This window comes from Staurois parvus, unplaced genomic scaffold, assembly GCF_062004578.1.
Source record: "Staurois parvus isolate SC_StPar_1 unplaced genomic scaffold, SC_StPar_1.0 ptg000022l, whole genome shotgun sequence".
NCBI lineage: Eukaryota > Metazoa > Chordata > Amphibia > Anura > Ranidae > Staurois > Staurois parvus.
In genome coordinates, this window is record NW_028317818.1 from 2,112,846 (window position 1) to 2,135,549 (window position 22,704).

At 42.3% G+C, this 22,704-nt stretch overlaps 1 protein-coding gene across 1 annotated transcript in view; it reads left to right on the plus strand.

Moving 5' to 3' along the window:
• Nucleotides 1-20,142, plus strand: part of LUC7L (LUC7 like) — a 65,241-nt gene extending 45,099 nt beyond the window's left edge. Inside the window, exons 6-9 of the mRNA XM_089691683.1 lie at nucleotides 5,862-6,038; nucleotides 9,535-9,623; nucleotides 15,763-15,946; nucleotides 19,606-20,142. Coding sequence (XP_089547809.1) covers nucleotides 5,862-6,038; nucleotides 9,535-9,623; nucleotides 15,763-15,925 — 429 coding nt within the window. The 3' untranslated portion in view covers nucleotides 15,926-15,946; nucleotides 19,606-20,142. The remainder of the gene's footprint in view (nucleotides 1-5,861; nucleotides 6,039-9,534; nucleotides 9,624-15,762; nucleotides 15,947-19,605) is intronic.
• The last annotated feature ends 2,562 nt before the right edge of the window (nucleotides 20,143-22,704 follow it).

Below are 22,704 nucleotides of genomic sequence, written 5' to 3' on the forward strand. Positions count from 1 at the left end.
TTTTGGTAGGGGGAACTCCCCCTCCCCCCATAGCACCTTGTCCCCATTTTGGGGACAAGGGTCTCAACCCCCCCCCCCCCCCACAACTCCCAGATCCCGGCCCCCCATATGAATGAGTATGGGGGACATGGTACCACTACCCATTCACAAAAAAAAGCTGTAGTGTGAAAACAGACGGGAGACATTCTTTGACAAGTCCTTCATTAAAAGGAAATCTCCCAAAGTAGATCAAGCGTCAATCACGATGCCCGCCACCACCGCTCCGGGAGAAAAAAATAAAAAGGCTCTGCTCCTGACGCTGGCTTCCTGCTGTCTGCCTCTCCGATGGGTTGACCGTTCTTAATTATGTAAGAGGCAGAGCTCACCCAGTGACATCACCCGTGTTGCCCTGCCCTCGTGTGACATCGACCGGGGCATGCTGGGAAATGTCACGTGGCGGGGTCACATAGCTGATGGCCCTGCCCTTTACATATTTAAGGACTGTCAAGCCAGCGTAGAGGCAGATGGCCTGGAGCCAGCGTCGGGAGTTCCCCCTACCCCAAAGCACCTCCCCCCCCAATGTTGAAGGCAAGTGGCCTGGTATGGTTCAGTTGGAGGGGGGACCCCCACGGCATTTTTTTTTTTTTTTTTTTTTTTTTTTTTTTTTTTAATTTTGGCGTGAGGTTTCCTCTTAATATCCGTATCAGACCTGAAGGGCTTGGTATGGAGGGGGGGGACCCCAAGCCGTTTTTTAATTGCCAGCAAGTCTTTCTTTTACATTCAGCTGTTAGTGGGGAATCACCTCTGACAGCTGAAGCATCAACGCATGCTTTTCACTACTAAAATACCGCATGATTTGATAAAATAACTCATATGGTATTTTAGTAGCCTTTTTTTTAGTGAAATTACTATTTTTCGGCGCATTCTGGGCATTTGGGAGGGTCTCCTGAGGTTATCTTTTAACCATTTCAATACCGTGCAATTTTACACCTTCCTGCCCAGGCCATTTTTCAGGTTTCAGCGCTCTCGCATTTTGAATGACAATTGCGCGGTCATACAACACTGTACCCAAACTAAAATGTTATCATTTTCTTCACACAACTAGAGCTTTCTTTTGGTGGTATTTAATCACCGCTGGGGTTTTTATTTTTTGCTAAATTAACAAAAAAAAGACCAAAAATTTTGAAAAAAAAAACATTTTTCTTTGTTTCTGTTTTATAAAAGTTTACAAATAAATGTTATTCATAAATTTAGGCCGAGATGTATTCTGCTACATGTCTTTGGTGAAAATAACCCAAATTAGGATGTATTATTTAGTTTGTATTAAAGTTATAGAGTTCACAAACTATGGTATAGATCTGAATATTGATCAGTCCTGAAGTACTGACAGCCAGTCTAATTTCTTGAGGTCCAAGAATGTCAGAATAGTACAGATATCCCCAAATGACCCCTTTTTGCAGAGTAGACAGTCAGACGTACTTCATAAGAGGCATGGCGAGTTTTTTGAAGTTGTATTTTTTTGTTATAATTTTTCGGAAAATTAAAAAATTAAAAAAATTATTTTCACTATTTTTTTTTTTTTACATACTGTCATCAGTGCAGTACAGCGTCATCATATAACTGGCATGGCGGTGAACAGGGACACTGAATGGTGACAGTATGAAAAATATATATATATATATATATATATATATATTTTTTTTTTTTTTTTTTATTTTTTTTTTTTTTTATTTTTTATTACATTTTTTTTTAATTTTAATTTTTGTTAAGATTTTTTTTCATATTTTACTATGACCAAAGTAGCATTGTACTACTTTGGGGAAGTGATCAGTAATTTTTTTTTTTTTTTTTTACACAATTTGCTTATAGCAAAGAATTACTTTGCTATAAGCAAGCATTTACCTGAATGAAATCGACTCATTCAGCTTTTTTTTTTTTTTTTTTTTTTTTTTTTTTTTTTTTTTGTGCTTAGCTGTGATTTGGTCACAGCTAATCACATGACATGTGCATGTGATTAGCTGTAACCATTCACAGCTAGGCACTAGTATACAATGGATGGCATGAATGAAGCCATCCATTGTATACAACTGTCATGTGACCTGCTGTGATTGGTCACAGCAGGTCACATGGTACCAGCAACGGGAGCCGGTACTCGGATCTGTCATCGGCCGCGTCCGAGGTGCACGGCCGGTGACAGATCGCGCTGCTGCGCCGCTCTGCATTAGCGCAAACTGCGCATGTGCTGGAGCACGCCAAGTGGCGTGCACCCGCAATGCAAGAACACTTTTGAAGCCGCCAAATGGCCATTGGCCGGGCGGCTAATGGTTAAAAATGCTTCTAAACACAAACGCCTGTCTTTTTTGTAAAAACATGACTGAACGGATTATTCCTGTGTGAAAGGGTACATAGAGGTCTGTAAATAAAACACAAAATAGCATTTCACAAACAGCCAATCGTTTTTCTGTTCCTGTAGTCCATTTAGAGTAAGGTGGGCCAGGAGGGACCAAAATTTGCTTCGTTAAGCATTTACTGCATTCTGTATAGCTTCCTTAAACATTTTGTTTTTATATCATCCCAACTCGGCTTTCCAAAAACAGAGTTAATTTCTCATAATATAGTGGATTGAACTCATTCCTTTTATATACTATTTGAAAATCTTAGCTGTGGATTAAAATGTATATTTTTAGAATTACTTTACAAAAATGGCTAGTATTTATTTAATGAAATCCATGTTTACTTGGTGTCCAATCTGCATTCAATACTTTTTTGACTTGAAACCTCAACATTTCTGGTTGGTGTAAAGTGTTAGACATAAAGGACCGTTTAATTTAGATTGGTTTATAAATTTCAATATAATTGGTAAGACTAGCCATAGACTTGAATGCAATTGGGATACCCAGACATGGACCAAATGTCACGTTAGGAGGAGACTTCAGCATGCCTCATACCTGCAAGCTTTAAATAAGAGTAAAGTGAAGATTTCCATTGCTGAGCTGCTTCTTTGATATTCCTGTTTTAGAAGTTTAAATCATTTATATGGAACAGGAATGTTGATAAGAAATTGTCAGTCTTTTTACTAGTGTGCATGCTTTTCCAAGGTCAGTACCTCACGGTATTGAAGCCAGAATGTAAAATTGGTTAACTAAAAGAAAGCAATGGCAACTATTTCTCCTTTTTGATCAGTTCACTTTAAATCACTTTCATTTTCAGGAGGAGATAAACAATTGCAGTTTATTTATTTCAGGTACTTACAGTCATGGCCGAAATTGTTGGCACCCTTGATATTTCTCCAGGAAATCATGTATTTCTCACGAAACGTATTGCATTAACACATGTTTTGCTATACACATGTTTATTCCCTTTGTGTGTATTGGGACAAAACAAAAAAAGGGAGGAAAGAAAGCAAATTCGACATAATGTCACACAAACCTCCAAAAATGGGCTGGACAAAAGTATTGGCACCCTTTCACAACTGCGGATAAATAAGAATGTTACAAGCATGTGATGCTCCTGTAAACTCACCTGGGGCAAGTAACAGGTGTGGGCAATATAGAAATCACACCTGAAAGCAGATAAAAAGGAGAGACGTTCACTTAACCTTTGCATTGTGTGTCTGTCTGTGCCACACTAAGCATGGACAACAGAAAGAGGAGACGAGAACTGTCTGAGGACCTGAGAACCAAAATTGTGGCAAAATATCAACAATCTCAAGGTTACAAGTCCATCTCCAGAGAACTAGATTTGCCTTTGTCCACAGTGCGCAACATTATCAAGAAGTTTGCAACCCATGGCACTGTAGCTAATCTCCCTGGTCGTGGACGGATGAGGAAAATTGATGAAAGATTGCAACGCAGAATAGTCCGGATGGTGGATAAGCAGCCCCAAACATGTTCCAAAGACATTCAAGCTGTCCTGCAGGCTCAGGGAGCATCAGTGTCAGCGCGAACTATCCGTCGACATTTAAATGAAATGAAACGCTATGGCAGGAGACCCAGGAGGACCCCACTGCTGACACAGAGACATAAAAAAGCAAGACTACAGTTTGCCAAAATGTACTTGAGTAAGCCAAAAGCCTTCTGGGAAAACGTCTTGTGGACAGATGAGACCAAGATAGAGCTTTTCGGTAAAGCACATCATTCTACTGTTTACCGAAAACGGAATGAGGCCTACAAAGAACAAAACACAGTACCTACGGTAAAATATGGTGGAGGTTCAATGATGTTTTGGGGTTGTTTTGCTGCCTCTGGCACTGGGTGCCTTGACTGTGTGCAAGGCATCATGAAATCTGAGGATTACCAAAGGATTTTGGGTCGCACTGTAGGGCCCAGTGTCAGAAAGCTGGGTTTGCGTCCAAGATCCTGGGTCTTCCAGCAGGACAATGACCCCAAACATACGTCAAAAAGCACTCAGAAATGGATGGCAAAGAAGCGCTGGAGAGTTCTGAAGTGGCCAGCAATGAGCCCAGATCTAAATCCCATTGAACACCTGTGGAGAGATCTTAAAATTGCTGTTGGGAAAAGGTGTCCTTCCAATAAGAGAGACCTGGAGCTGTTTGCAAAGGAAGAGTGGTCCAAAATTCCGGGTGAGAGGTGTCAGAAGCTTATTGATGGTTATAGGAAGCGACTGATTTCAGTTATGTTTTCCAAAGGGTGTGCAACCAAATATTAAGTTAAGGGTGCCAATACTTTTGTCCAGCCCATTTTTGGGGTTTTGTGTGACATTATGTCATATTTGCTTTTCTGCCTCTGTTTTATATTTGTTCCAATACATACAAAGGGAATAAACATGTGTATAGCAAAACATGTGTTAATGCAATACCTTTTTTGTGTGAAATACTTGATTTTCAGGAAAAATATCAAGGGTGCCAACAATTTCGGCCATGACTGTATATAGCGCTGTCAATTTACGCAGCGCTTTTAAATACTGTATATATTGTACATTCACATCAGTCCCTAACCCTCAAGGGACGTACAATCTAAAGTCTCTAATTCACATTCATACATACACATACTAGGGCCAATTTAGATAGGAACCAATTAACCTACCAGCATGTCTTTGGAGTGTGGGAGGAAACCGGAGTTCCCAGGGAAACCCACGCAAGCACAGGGAGAACATGCAAACTCTATGCAGGAGGCACCATGGTCGGGAATCAAACCCATGACCCATTTACTGCAAGGCAGACATGCTAGCCACTGTGCCGCCCAGTTCACATGTTTCTGTTAAAGCAGATGTAACCCCTCTGAAAGGCTCAATCTTACTGTTAAGTTTTTTTGGGTTTTTTTTGGATAGGTTTTATATAGATTTTGCAGCCTTTGCCTGTCAAGTGTTGAGTGTGTACATGAAGCTGGCTATAATTTAAAGTGCAAGTTCCCCTTCAGCATGCAACTTTATCTCCTGAAATGGCAGGGCAGAGGAAGTTCAGGGGACTGTTTGAAGCTCTCTTCACAGCTTCGTGTGTGCTCTAAAAGCAGTATGAGGCATTTGCACCATGTTAAATGAGACACCGTAAATAATGGTATAACAAAGGATGAAGTTTGTCTTTTAAATGAAAGCAAACAATAAATAAAAGTAATCCTAGGCTGTTCATTGTAAAATTATATTTTTTTAATAACGTGAATAAAAACAGTGGAAAGCATTTGTGTATCAAATAAAATCATTTTAAGTCTTTAATATAAAATGTAAAAAGAAAGATTGGTTGCAATTGCAATACTGATTTTACTAAATTTGGTTTCAATTACCCTTGGTTGTGAAAGACTTTGACTGGGTATAATCACTTGTATGATCTTTCTCTGTATATGTAAACTGCTGGATTTCACAAAAGTAAGCTCTGCGCTGTCTGTTCACCTTGTCAGCCTTAATTTATCTATTTTCTTTATATGCAGGATGAATATCGCAATTCAATGCCTGCCTCCAGCTTCCAGCAGCAGAAGCTTCGTGTTTGTGAAGTGTGTTCTGCCTACCTTGGACTGCATGACAATGATCGTCGGCTTGCAGATCACTTTGGTGGGAAGCTTCACCTAGGATTTATACTGATTAGAGAAAAACTTGAGCAAATGAGAGTAAGTGTTGGTTCAGATAACTGAAATGTTTGCCTCTGTTGTTTCCTCTCCCGAAGTGTAACAAAGTTAGGTAGTACACAATGTAAAATTAGATTTTTGATGGAAGTTTTCATAATTCATACTTTTAAATCATGTTGGGTCAATGTCCCATTTATAATTTTGGGGCGAGAGGCATTTTGGTTTGTAACAAAACAATGCATGCCCATCTTGACAAAGGAACAATCACTATTGATGCACCGATATATCGGGCTAAAATAGGGTTATCAGCGTTTTGCCAATTTAAAAAAAAAAGTGCTGATATTAGCCAAAAAGATCAGCTAAGCTCACGTGTATTACGACCAGTGCCATGTCGTAATATGCAGCCTCTGCGGGCATCGGATTACTTTCAGTCAAATTTATTTTATGTTACTGGATTGTATTTTTTAAATTCATGATATTAATTAAAAAGTCAAATATAATACTATTCTATATATATATATCTATATATATATCTATATCTATATATATATATCTATATATATATATCTGTAATAAATATATATATAGATATATATATATACCAGTATATTTTTAAAACTGTCCATTTTAGTTTTCGGCCAAGTGTATCTTGAATTTTCAGTTTCGATCAAGAATTTTATTTTCGGTGCCCCACTAACATTCACGCTATCAAACCAAATCTTTCAGTTGGAAAAAAATTGACTTGGTGTCTTTAATAAACACTGTTAAATTGCAAAGCCAAAGGTTAAAGAAAACAAATTCCCTCCGTCTCACCTATATCTGTCACAATAGTCCACTTTTCAGACAGCCTAGCTGGTTTATGAACTATTGGCAAGTGTCGAGATTAAGGTGTCAGGAATGGAGGGAAAATATTCCAATGGGGACACTAGTTCTGGTGACAGCCTAGGATTTCCTTATTTTGGAGGCATTTCTACCACTTCCTGTTTTCGCTATGGACAGGAAGTGAATGAAAATCTCCAAGGACACAAATGGCAAAGAAAAAGAACTGACAGATTATAACCTTCCCTTACTCCTATCCAAAATTAAAAAGTAAAATAAAGTTTTGCCTTTTTAGTGACGCTTTTGTGGACTACAAGGAGCTGCTGACATCCGTAAACTCACCAATGGTTCATCCGGAGATGTTAACACTTCGATTGGTGGTTGTGTTGTATCAATGTGTTTTGGAATATTAGCATTTAATAAACAATAAATGACATCCAATAATGTGCTAGACATTTAATTGTATACTAGGTGAAAATGGCAATCCCGTAGACAATCAACAGTTTCCAGTCCTTCAATGCCACATTAGACAGGTTCAAGACATTTATTTTCTGTTTTCACAAATTTGTTATATTGGGAGTATTTTATGAGCAAATAAGTTTTCTGACCTGTTACCTATTTTTTTTTTATTTTATGAAAATTATGGTGGCTATAGCTGCTGGTAATCTCATGCTAAAATCTGACAGGCTGGTTGTACCAAAGACGATTGATAGATCGACGGGTACAATTTGCCTGCTTCATAGATGGATTGAATCTCAGCCAGTCCCTGCTGAATAAGACTATACTTGTCTATTGTGAATCCTCCGGTCTGGTCACATGATCTTTTCCCAGCACTGGCTTCAGTGTAGAGGAGAGGCAGCGACAATGGCTGCGGAGCCTAGGAGATGACGTAACCCATAGGCTTACTATGGGGCAGCTATTGTCAGCTGTCACTCCTGTACACTGAAGCCGGTCATGTGACTGGACCAGAGTGGCTTCAGAATAGTTAAAGCGGAACTTCACACTCTCAATCAATATGGACTATTTCTACTTCTTATGTTGCTTTCGTTAGGAAAGTATATCATATTTACTTGTTTGACCTTTTTTTTTGCATTCCTGCTTTTACTTCCTGGTTTCCATGCCTACCATAGCTAGACAAATGATGTCATACACCCCAGGAGTCTTCAAGACGGGGCGGGGGGGTTCTCAGCTCAGCCAATGCCTGAGCGAAGGGCAGATGAATTCCAGGAAGTAAATGCTACATAAATCATCTGCCCTTACCTTAAGATGGCCGCTGCCAGAAATGCCAGGAGATGTTTTTCAAGATGATTTCTCAGCAAAGTAAAGCACGGAGACACGGATGGATGGGAGAGTTTGTTTTGAATATTAAAAATGCATTTTATAGAATTTTTGGTTTGGGTTGCTCAGATGCAGCTCAGTTCCACATTAAGTATATACTGTACATAACATTTACGGGGTAGATAAAATAATCTTAGAATGGGGGTGGGAGTAGACTTATCCTTCGTTTGAATGGAATTACACTTTAAGTATTAGAGGTAACAGATCATTTAAATTAACCCCTTTTCCTACTGTTTTTTTAAAGGATCACTTTAACTTTTTGTCCATCTTAGGCCTAGTTCACACTGGCATTGAAAGCAGGCATTCGAGGGATGCAAATGATACTATGGGCAGCACACAGTGCTGTTCACATTACGAAAACATGAAGCGCTAGCTTTGCTTCAAAATTGAAGCCTTATGTTGAGTATGGAGGAGTTTGAAGCCTTTCAACACCTCCCATTCAAGGCTATGGTGATGTTCCACAAATGTGCTGGCAGGAGGGTTGCAGCACGTTAATAACATTACAGTTTATTATAGGCATTTGGTGCGGGTTTAACACTTGTAAAATGCCTAAAAATCAAGCATATGGCATTTTGGGGAGCGGTTTTAACGCTTGTAATATGCCAGTCTACCATCCATACTAAAGCTCATTAATGCCTGGCTAACACCCATACTAATGCTGTAGGAGTGTTTGCGTTAGAAATTGTGAACAAGTCCTTAGATTAGTTTATTTAAAACTATAACCTTTTGAGAGCCGCAGTCACTATTCACCTGACATCTACTTCAATCTGGTTGCTTAAGAAAGTGTATGTTTGGATTGTTGCAAATGTGTGAATTATTTGCCCTTCTTAGTAACACTTTTTGTGCAAAGAAATATCTAGGCTGTCATTACCAACCTCTTCTACAGCTGCTAGTTATGTAGCTGTCATGCTAGCTATTTGCAGAAATATTTTGTAATTTACCAGGAACAAATAGCAAGCAGGGGCGGACTGACCATTTAGAAACTCGGGCAATGCCCGAGGGCCCAGGGTCAGTAGGGGGCACCATGAGATGCCCCTGGTACCTTTTTCATAGGCTTTTTTGAGTTTGGGCAAGGACACAGGGGCCCCATGATCCCCTATTGCCCGGGGGCCCCATGAGTTGTCAGTCTGCCCCTGACAGCAAGTCAGATGTTCTGAATTCCCTGGCTGCATGCATGGTCTGGGTGCAGTGACATCTAGAAAACTAGCATTTCATGAAGTCAGCTTTTATATTTCTCACAGTACATACATACTTGCTGTAATAGTAATTGGATGTTGTTGCTTACCAAACCTAATCATGGCTTATAAACTGGTTATAACGTACTATTTTATAGAAGTCCATGAAATTTATTGCATATTTTTTTTTTTTTTACCAAATTTAGAAAGCTGTGGCAAGCAAGCAGGAGAAACGGAACCAGGAACGCTTAAAGAGACGAGAGGAGCGGGAAAGGGAAGAGAGAGGAGGAAAGAGGTTAGTTCAAAACTATTCTTCTGTAATCAGTTTTTATTACAAGTGTTTTATTAGACCAAAACTACAACCAATTAAAATGAAGACTTGAATAGGGCTGTTTAGTTTATCTAGTCACTTCATGATAAAACAGGCAATAAAAATATTAAGCAAAAAAAACATTCTTTGTCCTGGTATATTATTCCTCACTGTTCAGCAATAAATTGTACTGTTGGTCCTTAAATGACCTGCAGAAGATCTGATCCTTATTAACATAGTGGATAGTTTGAATTTCAAAATGGGTCAGGAGATTACAAATGGGTTCCAGTTGTCTTTATATATCCAGTAAGTTGTAAAAAAAAAAATCACATTTTTTTTTCCTGTGTTATTGTTGCAAAAACGCTACTGGACAAAATAGAATAAGTGAACTTATCAAATCTAAATCCATCTTGTACTGCTCATACTTTTATAGTGAATTCTGGTTTCTGCACCCTTGTTCTCTAGGCACAGCTGAATTTTGTCAGTTAGTATACAAAGTCCCTTTAATTTGAAACAAATGATTTGCTGTGAACAATATACTCTTCAGCCTTTATGGTCTTTCTGTAATGTAATGGCAACTTCAACCTTTATACATCTGCTATAACTTGTTTGTAAGAACTTGAGTTTGATTTTAGTAATCCAAAAATTATTTGCTCTAAAATACAGTAAGGCCACAGTGTTTTAGAACATTGTTTAGGATTTTCCTTTGAGGCCATACAGTGGCTCGAGAAGTCTCTTATAGAAGCTGTAATTGCTTAATTAGCTGACTGCAAATTTTAGTTCTGGGGGTTGTGACTTGGTGAATTGATTTTACTACCAAGAATAGCATGTGGTTTTCACACAGCTATTCCTTAAGTATATACAAAACCTGTTCTTAAATGTGTCTTCTGATCAGGCACCCTATAGATCAGCGGTTCTCAACCTGTGGGTCACGACCCCTTTGGGGGTCGAACGACCATTTCACAGGGGTCGCCTAAGACCATCGGAAAACACATATTTCCGATGGTCTTAGGAACCGAGACACCGCTCCTCTATCTGTCTCAGGCGATGTGTGGGCGGGATGACATGCTGCCCCTGTCACCTGGCCACACCTCCGGGATCACTCAACAGCTCCGCCTCCTCGCCGGTGATTGGCCACCGGAACTGTAGCTCAGGAGAGGCACACAGGCGGCCAATCGCCGGCGAGGAGGTGGAGCTTGGAGAGGAGAAGCCGAGCGGCAGCGCGCCATAGATCAAAGAAGATTGAGTGAGGGAGCTGCCGAAGCGAGTGAAGTGGAGAGCGGCCAGAGAAGGAAGACAGCTGACAGGTAAGTGCAAATTTTGCTGCTGCAGCCAGGTATGCTGGCTGTAGATGGGAGAGGGAGGGAGGGAGCGAGCCCAGGCTGGAGCAGGGGTCAGCAAGGTAAGTATCATTGGTGTCAGTGGGAGGAATAGTGCCCCATCATTGGTGTCACTAATACCAATGATGGGGCACTATTTCTCCCACACATACACCAACGATGGGGCACTATTCCTCCCCCCACTGACACCAACGATGGGACACTATTCCTCCCCCCACTGACACCAACGATGAGGCACTATTCCTCCCCCCACTGACGCCAATGATGGGGCACTATTCCTCCCAATGACACCAATGATGGGGCACTATTCCTCCCACAGACACCAATGCTGGGACACTATTCCTCCCACTGATACCAACGATGGGGCACTGTTCCTCCCACTGAAACCAATGATGGGACACTATTCCTCCCACTGAAACCAATGATGGGACACTATTCCTCCCACTGACATCAGTGATGGGACACTATTCCTCCCACTGACATCAGTGATGGGACACTATTCCTCCCACTGACATCAGTGATGGGACACTATTCCTCCCACTGACATCAGTGATGGGACACTATTCCTCCCATTGACATCAGTGATGGGACACTATTCCTCCCATTGACATCAGTGATGGGACACTATTCCTCCCATTGACATCAGTGATGGGACACTATTCCTCCCACTGACATCAGTGATGGGACACTATTCCTCCCACTGACATCAGTGATGGGACACTATTCCTCCCACTGATATCAGTGATGTGGCACTATTCCTCCCACTGACACCAACGATGTGGCACTATTTCTCCCACTGATACCAATGATGGGACACTATTCCTCCCGCTGATACCAATGATGGGGCACTATTCCTCCCACAGACAACAATGATGGGGCACTATTCCTCCCACAGACACCAATGATGGAGCACTATTCCTCCCACAGACAACAATGATGGGGCACTATTTCTCCCACTGATACCAATGATGGGACACTATTCCTCCCACTGATACCAATGATGGGACACTATTCCTCCCACAGACAACAATGATGGGGCACTATTCCTCCCACAGACACCAATGATGGAGCACTATTCCTCCCACAGACAACAATGATGGGGCACTATTTCTCCCACTGATACCAATGATGGGACACTATTCCTCCCACTGATACCAATGATGGGACACTATTCCTCCCACTGATACCAATGATGGGGCACTATTCCTCCCACTGATACCAATGATGGGGCACTATTCCTCCCACAGACAACAATGATGGGGCACTATTCCTCCCACAGACACCAATGATGGAGCACTATTCCTCCCACAGACAACCAATGATGGGGCACTATTCCTCCCACTGATACCAACGATGGGGCACTATTCCTCCCACTGATACCAACGATGGGGCACTATTCCTCCCACTGATACCAACGATGGGGTACTATTCCTCCCACTGATACCAACGATGGGGCACTATTCCTCCCACTGATACCAACGATGGGGCACTATTCCTCCCACTGATACCAACGATGGGGCACTATTCCTCCCACTGATACCAACGATGGGGCACTATTCCTCCCACTGATACCAACGATGGGGCACTATTCCTCCCACTGATACCAACGATGGGGCACTATTCCTCCCACTGATACCAACGATGGGGCACTATTCCTCCCACTGATACCAACGATGGGGCACTATTCCTCCCACTGATACCAACGATGGGGCACTATTCCTCCCACTGATACCAACGATGGGGCACTATTCCTCCCACTGATACCAACGATGGGGCACTATTCCTCCCACTGATACCAACGATGGGGCACTATTCCTCCCACTGACACCAACGATGGGGCACTATTCCTCCCACTGACACCAACGATGGGGCACTATTCCTCCCACTGACACCAACGATGGGGCACTATTCCTCCCACTGACACCAACGATGGGGCACTATTCCTCCCACTGACACCAACGATGGGGCACTATTCCTCCCACTGACACCAACGATGGGGCACTATTCCTCCCACTGACACCAACGATGGGGCACTATTCCTCCCACTGACACCAACGATGGGGCACTATTCCTCCCACTGACACCAACGATGGGGCACTATTCCTCCCACTGACACCAACGATGGGGCACTATTCCTCCCACTGACACCAACGATGGGGCACTATTCCTCCCACTGACACCAACGATGGGGCACTATTCCTCCCACTGACACCAACGATGGGGCACTATTCCTCCCACTGACACCAACGATGGGGCACTATTCCTCCCACTGACACCAACGATGGGGCACTATTCCTCCCACTGACACCAACGATGGGGCACTATTCCTCCCACTGACACCAACGATGGGGCACTATTCCTCCCACTGACACCAACGATGGGGCACTATTCCTCCCACTGACACCAACGATGGGGCACTATTCCTCCCACTGACACCAACGATGGGGCACTATTCCTCCCACTGACACCAACGATGGGGCACTATTCCTCCCACTGACACCAACGATGGGGCACTATTCCTCCCACTGACACCAACGATGGGGCACTATTCCTCCCACTGACACCAACGATGGGGCACTATTCCTCCCCCTGACACCAACGATGGGGCACTATTCCTCCCCCTGACACCAACGATGGGGCACTATTCCTCCCCCTGACACCAACGATGGGGCACTATTCCTCCCCCTGACACCAACGATGGGGCACTATTCCTCCCCCTGACACCAACGATGGGGCACTATTCCTCCCCCTGACACCAACGATGGGGCACTATTCCTCCCCCTGACACCAACGATGGGGCACTATTCCTCCCCCTGACACCAACGATGGGGCACTATTCCTCCCACTGCAAAATTACAGTTATGAAGTAACAACGAAAATAATTTTATGGTTGGGGGTCACCACAACATGAGGAACTGTAGTAAAGGGTCGCGGCATTAGGAAGGTTGAGAACCACTGCTATAGATAGTGGATGTCCGCCTGGCAGGGAGATGGATAGCACTGGTAAAAAATTACCACTGTAACTGATCAGTGCCATGTTACAGCATTAATTGCATGTTCAGTGTTTGAGATATACTTAGCATGTTCCATGGAAAGGATTGATTAAAAAAAAAATATATATATATATAGCATTTATGAAAGGTTACTCTTCCTATATATTGTGACATGTCACTTAACCAATGTTATTGAAAGACATGCTTTGACCCCTTTCCCACAACCCTATAGCAGAAATACTGCTATCGGGCGGCAGGGTTGTGCAAAATCACATGTGTATGTATATATATATATATATACACGTGATTCTGCATGTCAGGGTAGGGGGCGCACGCGCCCTACCCGCGCCGCCATTGGTGGCCTCACCTGTTGATCACCGGGTCCCAGCTGGTGATTCCCCGCCTACACCCGGCGATCACCATCTATCAATGACGGGGGAGAGACCTGTTTGTAAACAATACAGATCTCTCCCCTGTCAGCTCCTGCACATTGCTTTGTATTGCTCTGCGATGTAATGTGCTTACACAGTAAAGCATGCACAAAGTGTAAAACACAGCACACAGTTAACCCTTTGATCGCCCTAGATGTTATCCCCTTCCTGCCCAGTGTCATTAGTACAGTATCAGTGCTTTTTTTTTTTTTTTTTAAAGCAATGATCACTGTATTGCGGTCACTGGGGTTGTTCGTGGCAGAATGCCCACCGCAGTCCCGCTATAAGTCGCTGATCGCCACCATATTAAAGTATTGAGAAAAAAAATTTGTAAAAATTCTCTCCCTCTCTGTAAGATCTAGTGTAATAGGGTGATTTTGTGTATCCTAATGTCCCTACTCTTCTCAGTTTCTTGTTTTGTACAGTGTTGGTCTCTGCCCCTTAGGCAAATGTAAGAGCATAATGACCTACTAAGCTGTAAGTGTGGAAAAACCTATGACTTCTGATCTGTGCAGCCTGAAGAGCTGAAAGCAAGAGGGGGTCATAGGGAATCCCAGGCTACAATGCTTACACAGCACCAGAAAGTCCTGGAAAAGTCATAAGCTAGCATAGTCATAGTTAGCATAGCTATGCTGTATAAAATGACAGTGGAGAAAGGTTAGAACCTCAGTTTGTTGTTCTGTACCTATTGAGGATGTTTCCCACCATTACCTGTCCTAGAGACAATAGATAGTCATCTCAAAAGTAAAGCAACAATTTATTTGCACCTCGATAAAGCATGAATGCTTTCAAGAGCCAAATGAACTGTGGTGTTTGCAAATGTTTGCATTCCAGTGCATTTATTAATTAAAATTTTTTACTTGTAAAGAAATGGTTTAAAAAAAAAAAAAAAAGTAGTGTGTTTGTGAAACTTGCCTGTTCAAGGATCCAGTGCTGTCCTCTCCCGGGTTGGTTCCTCACTGGTCTTCGCATTTCCGGTACCAGCATGCTTACTAAGGGAATCCAGCTGTGACTCCATGCAGCCTCACAGCCGGCTTTCCCCTGCACATTGTGAATGATCCTGCAGGCTTCTTTGACCTGTGACATGTCCCAGAAGGCTGTGGCCAAAGAGGATTGGGGGCAGACTACCAATCAAACTGTCTAGGTGAATTGAGCAGAAGTGGGAGCAGATATCTATCAAAACTAGGTACTCATTCCCCCCTCCCCGAGAAGAATGTTGATGTTGCAGATTAGGGCACCTGAATATAGTAGTTCTTCACATTGAGTGATTAAAGGCAGCTGTAGGCATTTATTAAGTAGTAATATGGGATGTTTTTACATTTCAGATATTTTTCTCAAACTTGATACGTTTCTCTTCCAGATCGCGATCAAGAGATAGGAGGCGACGAAGGTCACGATCCTCTTCTCGTGACAAGCGAAGATCAAGATCAAGGGACCGACACAGGCGACATCGTAGTCGATCAGGAAGTCGTAACAAAAGTTACCATGGCAGTTCTAGAGATAAGGAGAGATCAAAAAAATAACTACTGCAAGCAATTGCAGAGGTAATGAGCAATGCATTGATTTTATAATGTGCTTTACTTAAAAAACAAACAAACTGGGAGACCACGTTCTACAAATTATGACTAAAAATGAATGGGTACCCTCATCTGGATGTATCAGTAATGGCTACTAATTTATAATAGATACAGGAAGCAGTACATGGCCACTGGCCCACTTGCCATACCTACATTACACTGTGGGGGAAAAAAATGTCTGAGCAAATTTTTAAAACATACTTTACTGTACACCTAAATTTTGCACCCCAGAAGGTAATCTTCCACTGAGATTCTAGGGATGTCAAGTATCCATAATTGTGAAAAAGTTGCTTCTGAAAATGCTAGTTGATGGTATTTGTGTGCAGCTTCACTACAGCAACTGTCTCAAAGTGTGTGTGTGTGTGTACAGTTTAAAAATAATTAAAGGAACACTTTGAAAACACATCATATCTCAAAGGGAAAAATATCATGCTGTATATCTATACTGATAAGGACTGGGTAATGTTAGGAACGTAAGGATGCCCCATCATTTGATGAAAATGATCAACCTACAGAGGACTGAATTCAAAAACACCCCAAAAATCAAAGTGAAAAAATGATGCAGCAGGCTAGTCCATTTTGCTGAAATTTCATTGCAGCAACTCAAAATGGTACTCAGTATTTTTTATGGCCCCCTTGTGCTTGAATGCATGCCTGACCACGTCAGGGCATGCTCCTAATGCGAGAACGGATGGCGTCCTGGGGTATTTCCTCCCAGATCTGGACCAGAGCATCACTGATCTCCTGGACAGTCTGTGGTGCAACCTGGCGGTATGACATGGACCGACGCATGATATCCCAGAGGTGTTCTATTGGATTTAGGTTAGGGGAGCTTGGGGGCCATTCAATGATATCAATTCCTTCATCCTCCAGTAACTGCCTGCATGCTCACGCCACATGAGGCTGGGCATTGTCATGCACCAGGAGGAACCCAGGACCCACTGCACCAGCGTAGGGTCTGACAATGGGTCCAAGGATTTCATCCCGATACCTAATGGCAGTCAGGGTGCCATTGTCTAACCTGTAAAGGTCTGTGTGTCCCTCCATGGATATGCCTCCCCAGACCATCACTGACCCACCACCAAAACAGTCATGCTGAACGATGTTACATACAGCGTAACATTCTCTATGGCTTCTCCAGACCCTTTCACGTCTGTCACGTGCTCAGTGAACCTGCTGTCATCTGTGAAAAGCACAGGGCACCAGTGGCGGCCTTGCCAATTCTGGTGTTCAATGGCAAATGCCAATTGAGCTTTATGGTGCCGGTCAGTGAGCACAGGGCCCACTAGAGGACGTCGCCTTAGACCACCCTCATGAAGTCTGTTTCTGATTGTTTGGTCAGAGACATTCATACCAGTGGCCTGCTGGAGGTCATTTTGTAGGGCTCTGGCAGTGCTCATCCTGTTCCTCCTTGCACAAAGGAGCAGATACAGGTCCTGCTGATGGGCTAAGGACCTTCTACGGCCCTGTCCAGCTCTCCTAGAGTAACTGCCTGTCTCCTGGAATCTCCTCCATGCCCTTGAGACTGTACTGGGAGACACCACAAACCTGGCAATGGCACATATTGCTGTGCCATCCTGGAGGAGTTGGACTGCCTGTGCAACCTCTGTAGGGTCCAGGTATCGCCTCATGCTACCAGTAGTGACACTGACCCGTGCCAAATGCCAAACTAGTGAAAAACAAAAAGGTGAGTAGGGAAAAAAAGGTCAGTGGCCTCCACCTGTAAAACCATTCCTGTTTTGGGGGTCGTCTCATTGTTGCCCATCTAGTGCACCTGTTATTCATTTCATTACCACCAAAGCAGCTGAAACTGATCAACAACCCCCTCTGCTACTTACTTGACCACATCAATATCCCAGGAGTTTAACTGACTTGATGCTATGCTCTGATTAAAACGTGTTCCTTTATTTATTTTGAGCAGCGTGTGTACGTATGCCCTCAGTCCTAGGCACAGTCACCTGGCTAGTGTTTACTGTCTGCTTTTTGGTGATAAGAAATTATCTTTTTGTTACACTCAAAATGTATGGAATTCAGGTTAGAATTCAGCAAAAACTTTTCCACCCAGCTGGTGGGGCTGTAGGCTTTTCCCCTCCCCCACAAACGGCACACTCTCCCTTGACAATGATGTTGGAAAATGCTTGTTTGCAGAGATCATCCAAAGAAATTTACCATGTGAAATGTTGATTACCCTTTCTATATCAGTTGTAATTTGGGTCCACTGGCCCATTTTAATATTATGCAGGGATGTGCAATTCCTTTTCGCCTGACACCCAGGGCATGTAGTGCCGGGCAGGTCTTTTTTTTTTTTTTTTTTTTTTGCCTTTTAGCAAGCACCTGTCAGGTGGAAGCATTTGCGCAGCAGCGCTGCCACCCGATTGCGTCCACACAGCCGACAGTGTCAGTCTCCTCCCCCTGCCACGCTATATGTCCTGGGCTCTGCTTGCCCATATGCATGCCCGGGACTGGCTCAATGTGCTCCAGCGGGATGTGCTATCGGGGAGGGAGGAGAACGGACACATCTGCTCCCCTTCTCCTCCTGACCCGGAAGTGATGTGACATCACTTACGGGTCCCTGTTTGACATATTCCCAGTCATTGAGGCCGTGAAAGAATATAATGCGGTGTGATGTGCACTGCATTACATTCACTGGGGCACAGGGGAGACATCCAGGGTCTTTAGAAATTTTTCAAGGCCCCCCACCCCGACCTATATGCATGCACAAACGTAAAAGCACACACTCTGGGGACTACACATGAAAACGTTGATTGCAATATGTTACATATCGCCATGCATGCCAGAATGAGAGCAATAATTCTAGCACTAGACCTCCTCCATAACACTATACTGATGACCTATAAGGGGCTTTAAAAGCACCACCTATAGAAAATATAGGGTACTGAAGTTTGTTGCCATTTCACGAGTGCACGCAAATTTAAGGTTTGACATGTTGGTTATCTATTTACTCAATGCAACGTCATCTTTTATATTTAACAAAAAAATTGGATGTTAGTTTTTTTGTTCCCTAATTTTTTTTACCTTTGTAATAATATCGTGTGACATAAAAAATTGGAACTACCTTCATTTCATTCTCTAGGGTCTCCGCTTTCAGAAAATATATAATGTTTGGGGATTTTGTGTCATCTTCAGGCCTTAAATTATTTTTAAACATGTGCAAATAACGCAAAAACAGCTCTGGCAGCTAATTGGATAAAGGATAAGCTGGACACTCCCATTTCCTGACGAGCAGCCAATTGGTGCTCATTACACTGCAAAGTCTCTCTCCTTACTGCTAGTCCCTTGATGCGATGCTGGAGACAGTCAGGGAGGGGAGGAGGAGATAAACAATGCAATGTTAAAAATATTAAACGTTTAAGTCACCATAAAGCCCCAGACATTACTTAAAGGAGATTTAAATAATGTTTTGGTTAAAATGTACGTTTTTTTTTTTTTTTTATCAGGACAAGTAGATTTTGATGAGGGACAAGTAGATTGGGACACTGATTTAGTCCCTGGACAAGTAGTTTTTTCAAAAATTTACACACCCGTTATGTATAGGTATTTTTCAAGATGTTTGTGCAATAAATGCTCTGTAAATGTAACTGCATATATCTTTATCTTTGTTGTAGATCAGCAGGGATCACACAGCTACGATAACAAAGTCTTGAGGTTTGACTTTGCATCTGGGGAACCTGCACTGCATCAAATAACATACTTTGTGTTGTATTTTTAATCAATCGAGCAATGTTCTATAAATGACAATAAAGCTTTTTTTCTTACTGAAAGCTCACATTTGATAAATTCAATTTTTTTATTGTTTGAAAATAGCAATGTTATTAATTATATTCTGCTTGCCCTCAGTTGAAAGTAGTTGGTATACAATTAAATCATTTGTTTAGTGTACTAATTTTGTTTATTGTGTTTTTTAGGGGACATGGATGGGGAAGTTACATACGAAAAACTGTTAATGTAGTTTCATGTGATTTCAAGCCTATGTATTATCTGTTGAAATGTTTTGTCAATAGAAATATGCTTGCTGTAGTAGATCAGCTACTCTTTCCTTTAAAAAAATGTACATTTAAGGTATGTTGAACAAGTTTGTCCAAGTATTTCAGACTAAATCCACGCAAAATAAAAATACATGTGGGCAGTGTTAATGGAGGTAACATGTTGTATGTTTCCTATGTTATCTAGTGTGGTGATTCAGAGAGATTCTGCTATACATTTACACATTTGGAAAATTGGATCATAAACCTAATGTATCTAAAGCCAAAATGACTTTTTAATAGAATGTGAAACGCTTAGAACATCTGTAAGGTTTTTATTGCTGCCTGTGTCCCTGCTGGGAAAATTCACCCTCTTCATTCTAGTGATCATTGTCACTGGCATTCAAAGTGAAATGAAATCCAAACTTTTGAGTTGTCACCAGGACAGGAATAATGTAGAAGTCTTCCACTTGTTTCGGTGACCGCTATTAGTTTTGTTTTTGTTTGCCATCCATCCCATTTGTATGATTTTATTCTTTTCCGGTCCCAAAGACACATCAGTGAGAAAAAACCCTGACGGGTATCACCCTTGTGTCATCCTACTCTGTCCAAAATGGGAAAAAATGTTTTGGCCATATATATTCTTTAAAAAAATCAGTAGATACCTTAGAGAATGTTTGTGTGGTATTGAATTGAATGGTGTTTTGAATGGAGTCCTCTTAGTTAAATCTCAGACACTAAAGGTTTACAAATGTAAAAATCACCACCACCTTTTCAGCAGTAATGCTGCTTTATTTACACATGAAGTATCCCAAGGGAAAGACCAAAGTTCCTAGGCTGGTAGGTTAGTAGTTAACTACTGTAGGATTCAGCTTGTAAAAGAGGAGTATGTACGGCAGTCTTTCATGAAGCATTTTCAAAGATTTCATTTAGCTTTGAGCAGCTTTCTTATATAGCTGGGTTAAAAATGACACAAGTACGGAGTTCAACTTCTGACACAGAACGCTATACCCGAAATTGATCCAGAGGAAGAAAAAAGGGGAAACTCTGGATAAAACTTTGTTCAATTTGTTCTAATACAGAGCAAAAATCCTTTGTTTATCTAGGAAAAGGATTATCTTGGGAAATCAATCTATTGTCAAGAATGCCTGCCGTAGTCCCACAAGAAGTCGCTGGTTGCTGCCATTACTAGTAAAATAAAAAATCCAAGTATATATACCGCCATTTGTAGACGCTATAACTTTCACGTAACACAAGTAATTTACACGTATTTGCATTTCTTTCTTTTTTTTTTTAGTAAAGTAATAACAATACATTTTGTCTTAAATTTTAGCGCAAAAAATGCACAGGTGATTAAATACCACCGAAAGAAAGCTCTATTTGTGGGGGGAAAAGGACATAAATGTTATTTATGGACAACGTTGCATGACTGCACAATTGTCAGTTAAAGTAATGCAGTGCCATATCGCATAGGGGTAAATCCTCGTGAGTGGTTAAAGCTGATTCCTGTCAGTTTCAGCTGTGCATTTGGACCAAGCTGGTCCAAATGATCTATTTCCTTTACTGTGCACTAGCTCTTAGCACTGTATGTTGCTTCCAGGTGTGAGATGGGATGACTCTGGTCTCACAGCCAGAACCCAGCAGAGTGTGTGCTGTATGTAGCTTAAGCTGCATACAGAGCCAGTGCAGCACTTAAAGAAGGAAATTGTTTTTTGGGGCCAGCTGGTCCAAACCATCTATTTAGCCACGTCAATACCAGGCACTTTTACCCCATTTCTGCCCAGGCCAATTTTCATGTTTCAGCGCTCTCACACTTTGAAGGACAATTGCGCAGTCAAGCAACACTAGACCCAAACTAAATTTTTCTCATTTTGTTCACACAACTAGTGCTTTCTTTTGGGGGTATTTAATCACTACTAGGGGTTTTATTTTTTATTAAATGAACAAAAAAAGACCAATAATTTTGGGGAAAAACCCATGTCTTTCTTTTTTCTGTTTCTAAAAGTTTGCAAATAATTGTTCTTCATAAATTTAGGCCAAGATGTATTCTACTACATTTCTTTGGTGAAAATAACCCAAATTAGTTTTTATTACCGTATTTTTCGCTCCATAAGACGCACCTGACCATAAGACGCACCTAGGTTTTAGAGGTGAAAAACAAGAAAAAAAAATATTCTGAACCAATGGACTGCAGACACAGTACAGGGGATGACCAGAGACTGCGGACACAGTACAGGAGATGACCAGAGACTGCGGACACAGTACAGGAGATGACCAGAGACTGCGGACACAGTACAGGAGATGACCAGAGACTGCGGACACAGTACAGGAGATGACCAGAGACTGCGGACACAGTACAGTAGATGACCAGAGACTGCAGAAATAGTGCAGGAGATGACCAGAGACTGCGGACACAGTACAGGAGATGACCAGAGACTGCGGACACAGTACAGGAGATGACCAGAGACTGCAGAAACAGTACAGGAGATGACCAGAGACTGCGGACACAGTACAGGAGATGACCAGAGACTGCGGACACAGTGCAGGAGATGACCAGAGACTGCAGAAACAGTGCAGGAGATGACCAGAGACTGCGGACACAGTGCAGGAGATGACCAGAGACTGCGGACATAGTACAGGAGATGACCAGAGACTGCGGACATAGTGCAGATGACCAGAGACTGCGGACACAGTACAGGGAATGACCAGAGACTGCGGACACAGTACAGGAGATGACCAGAG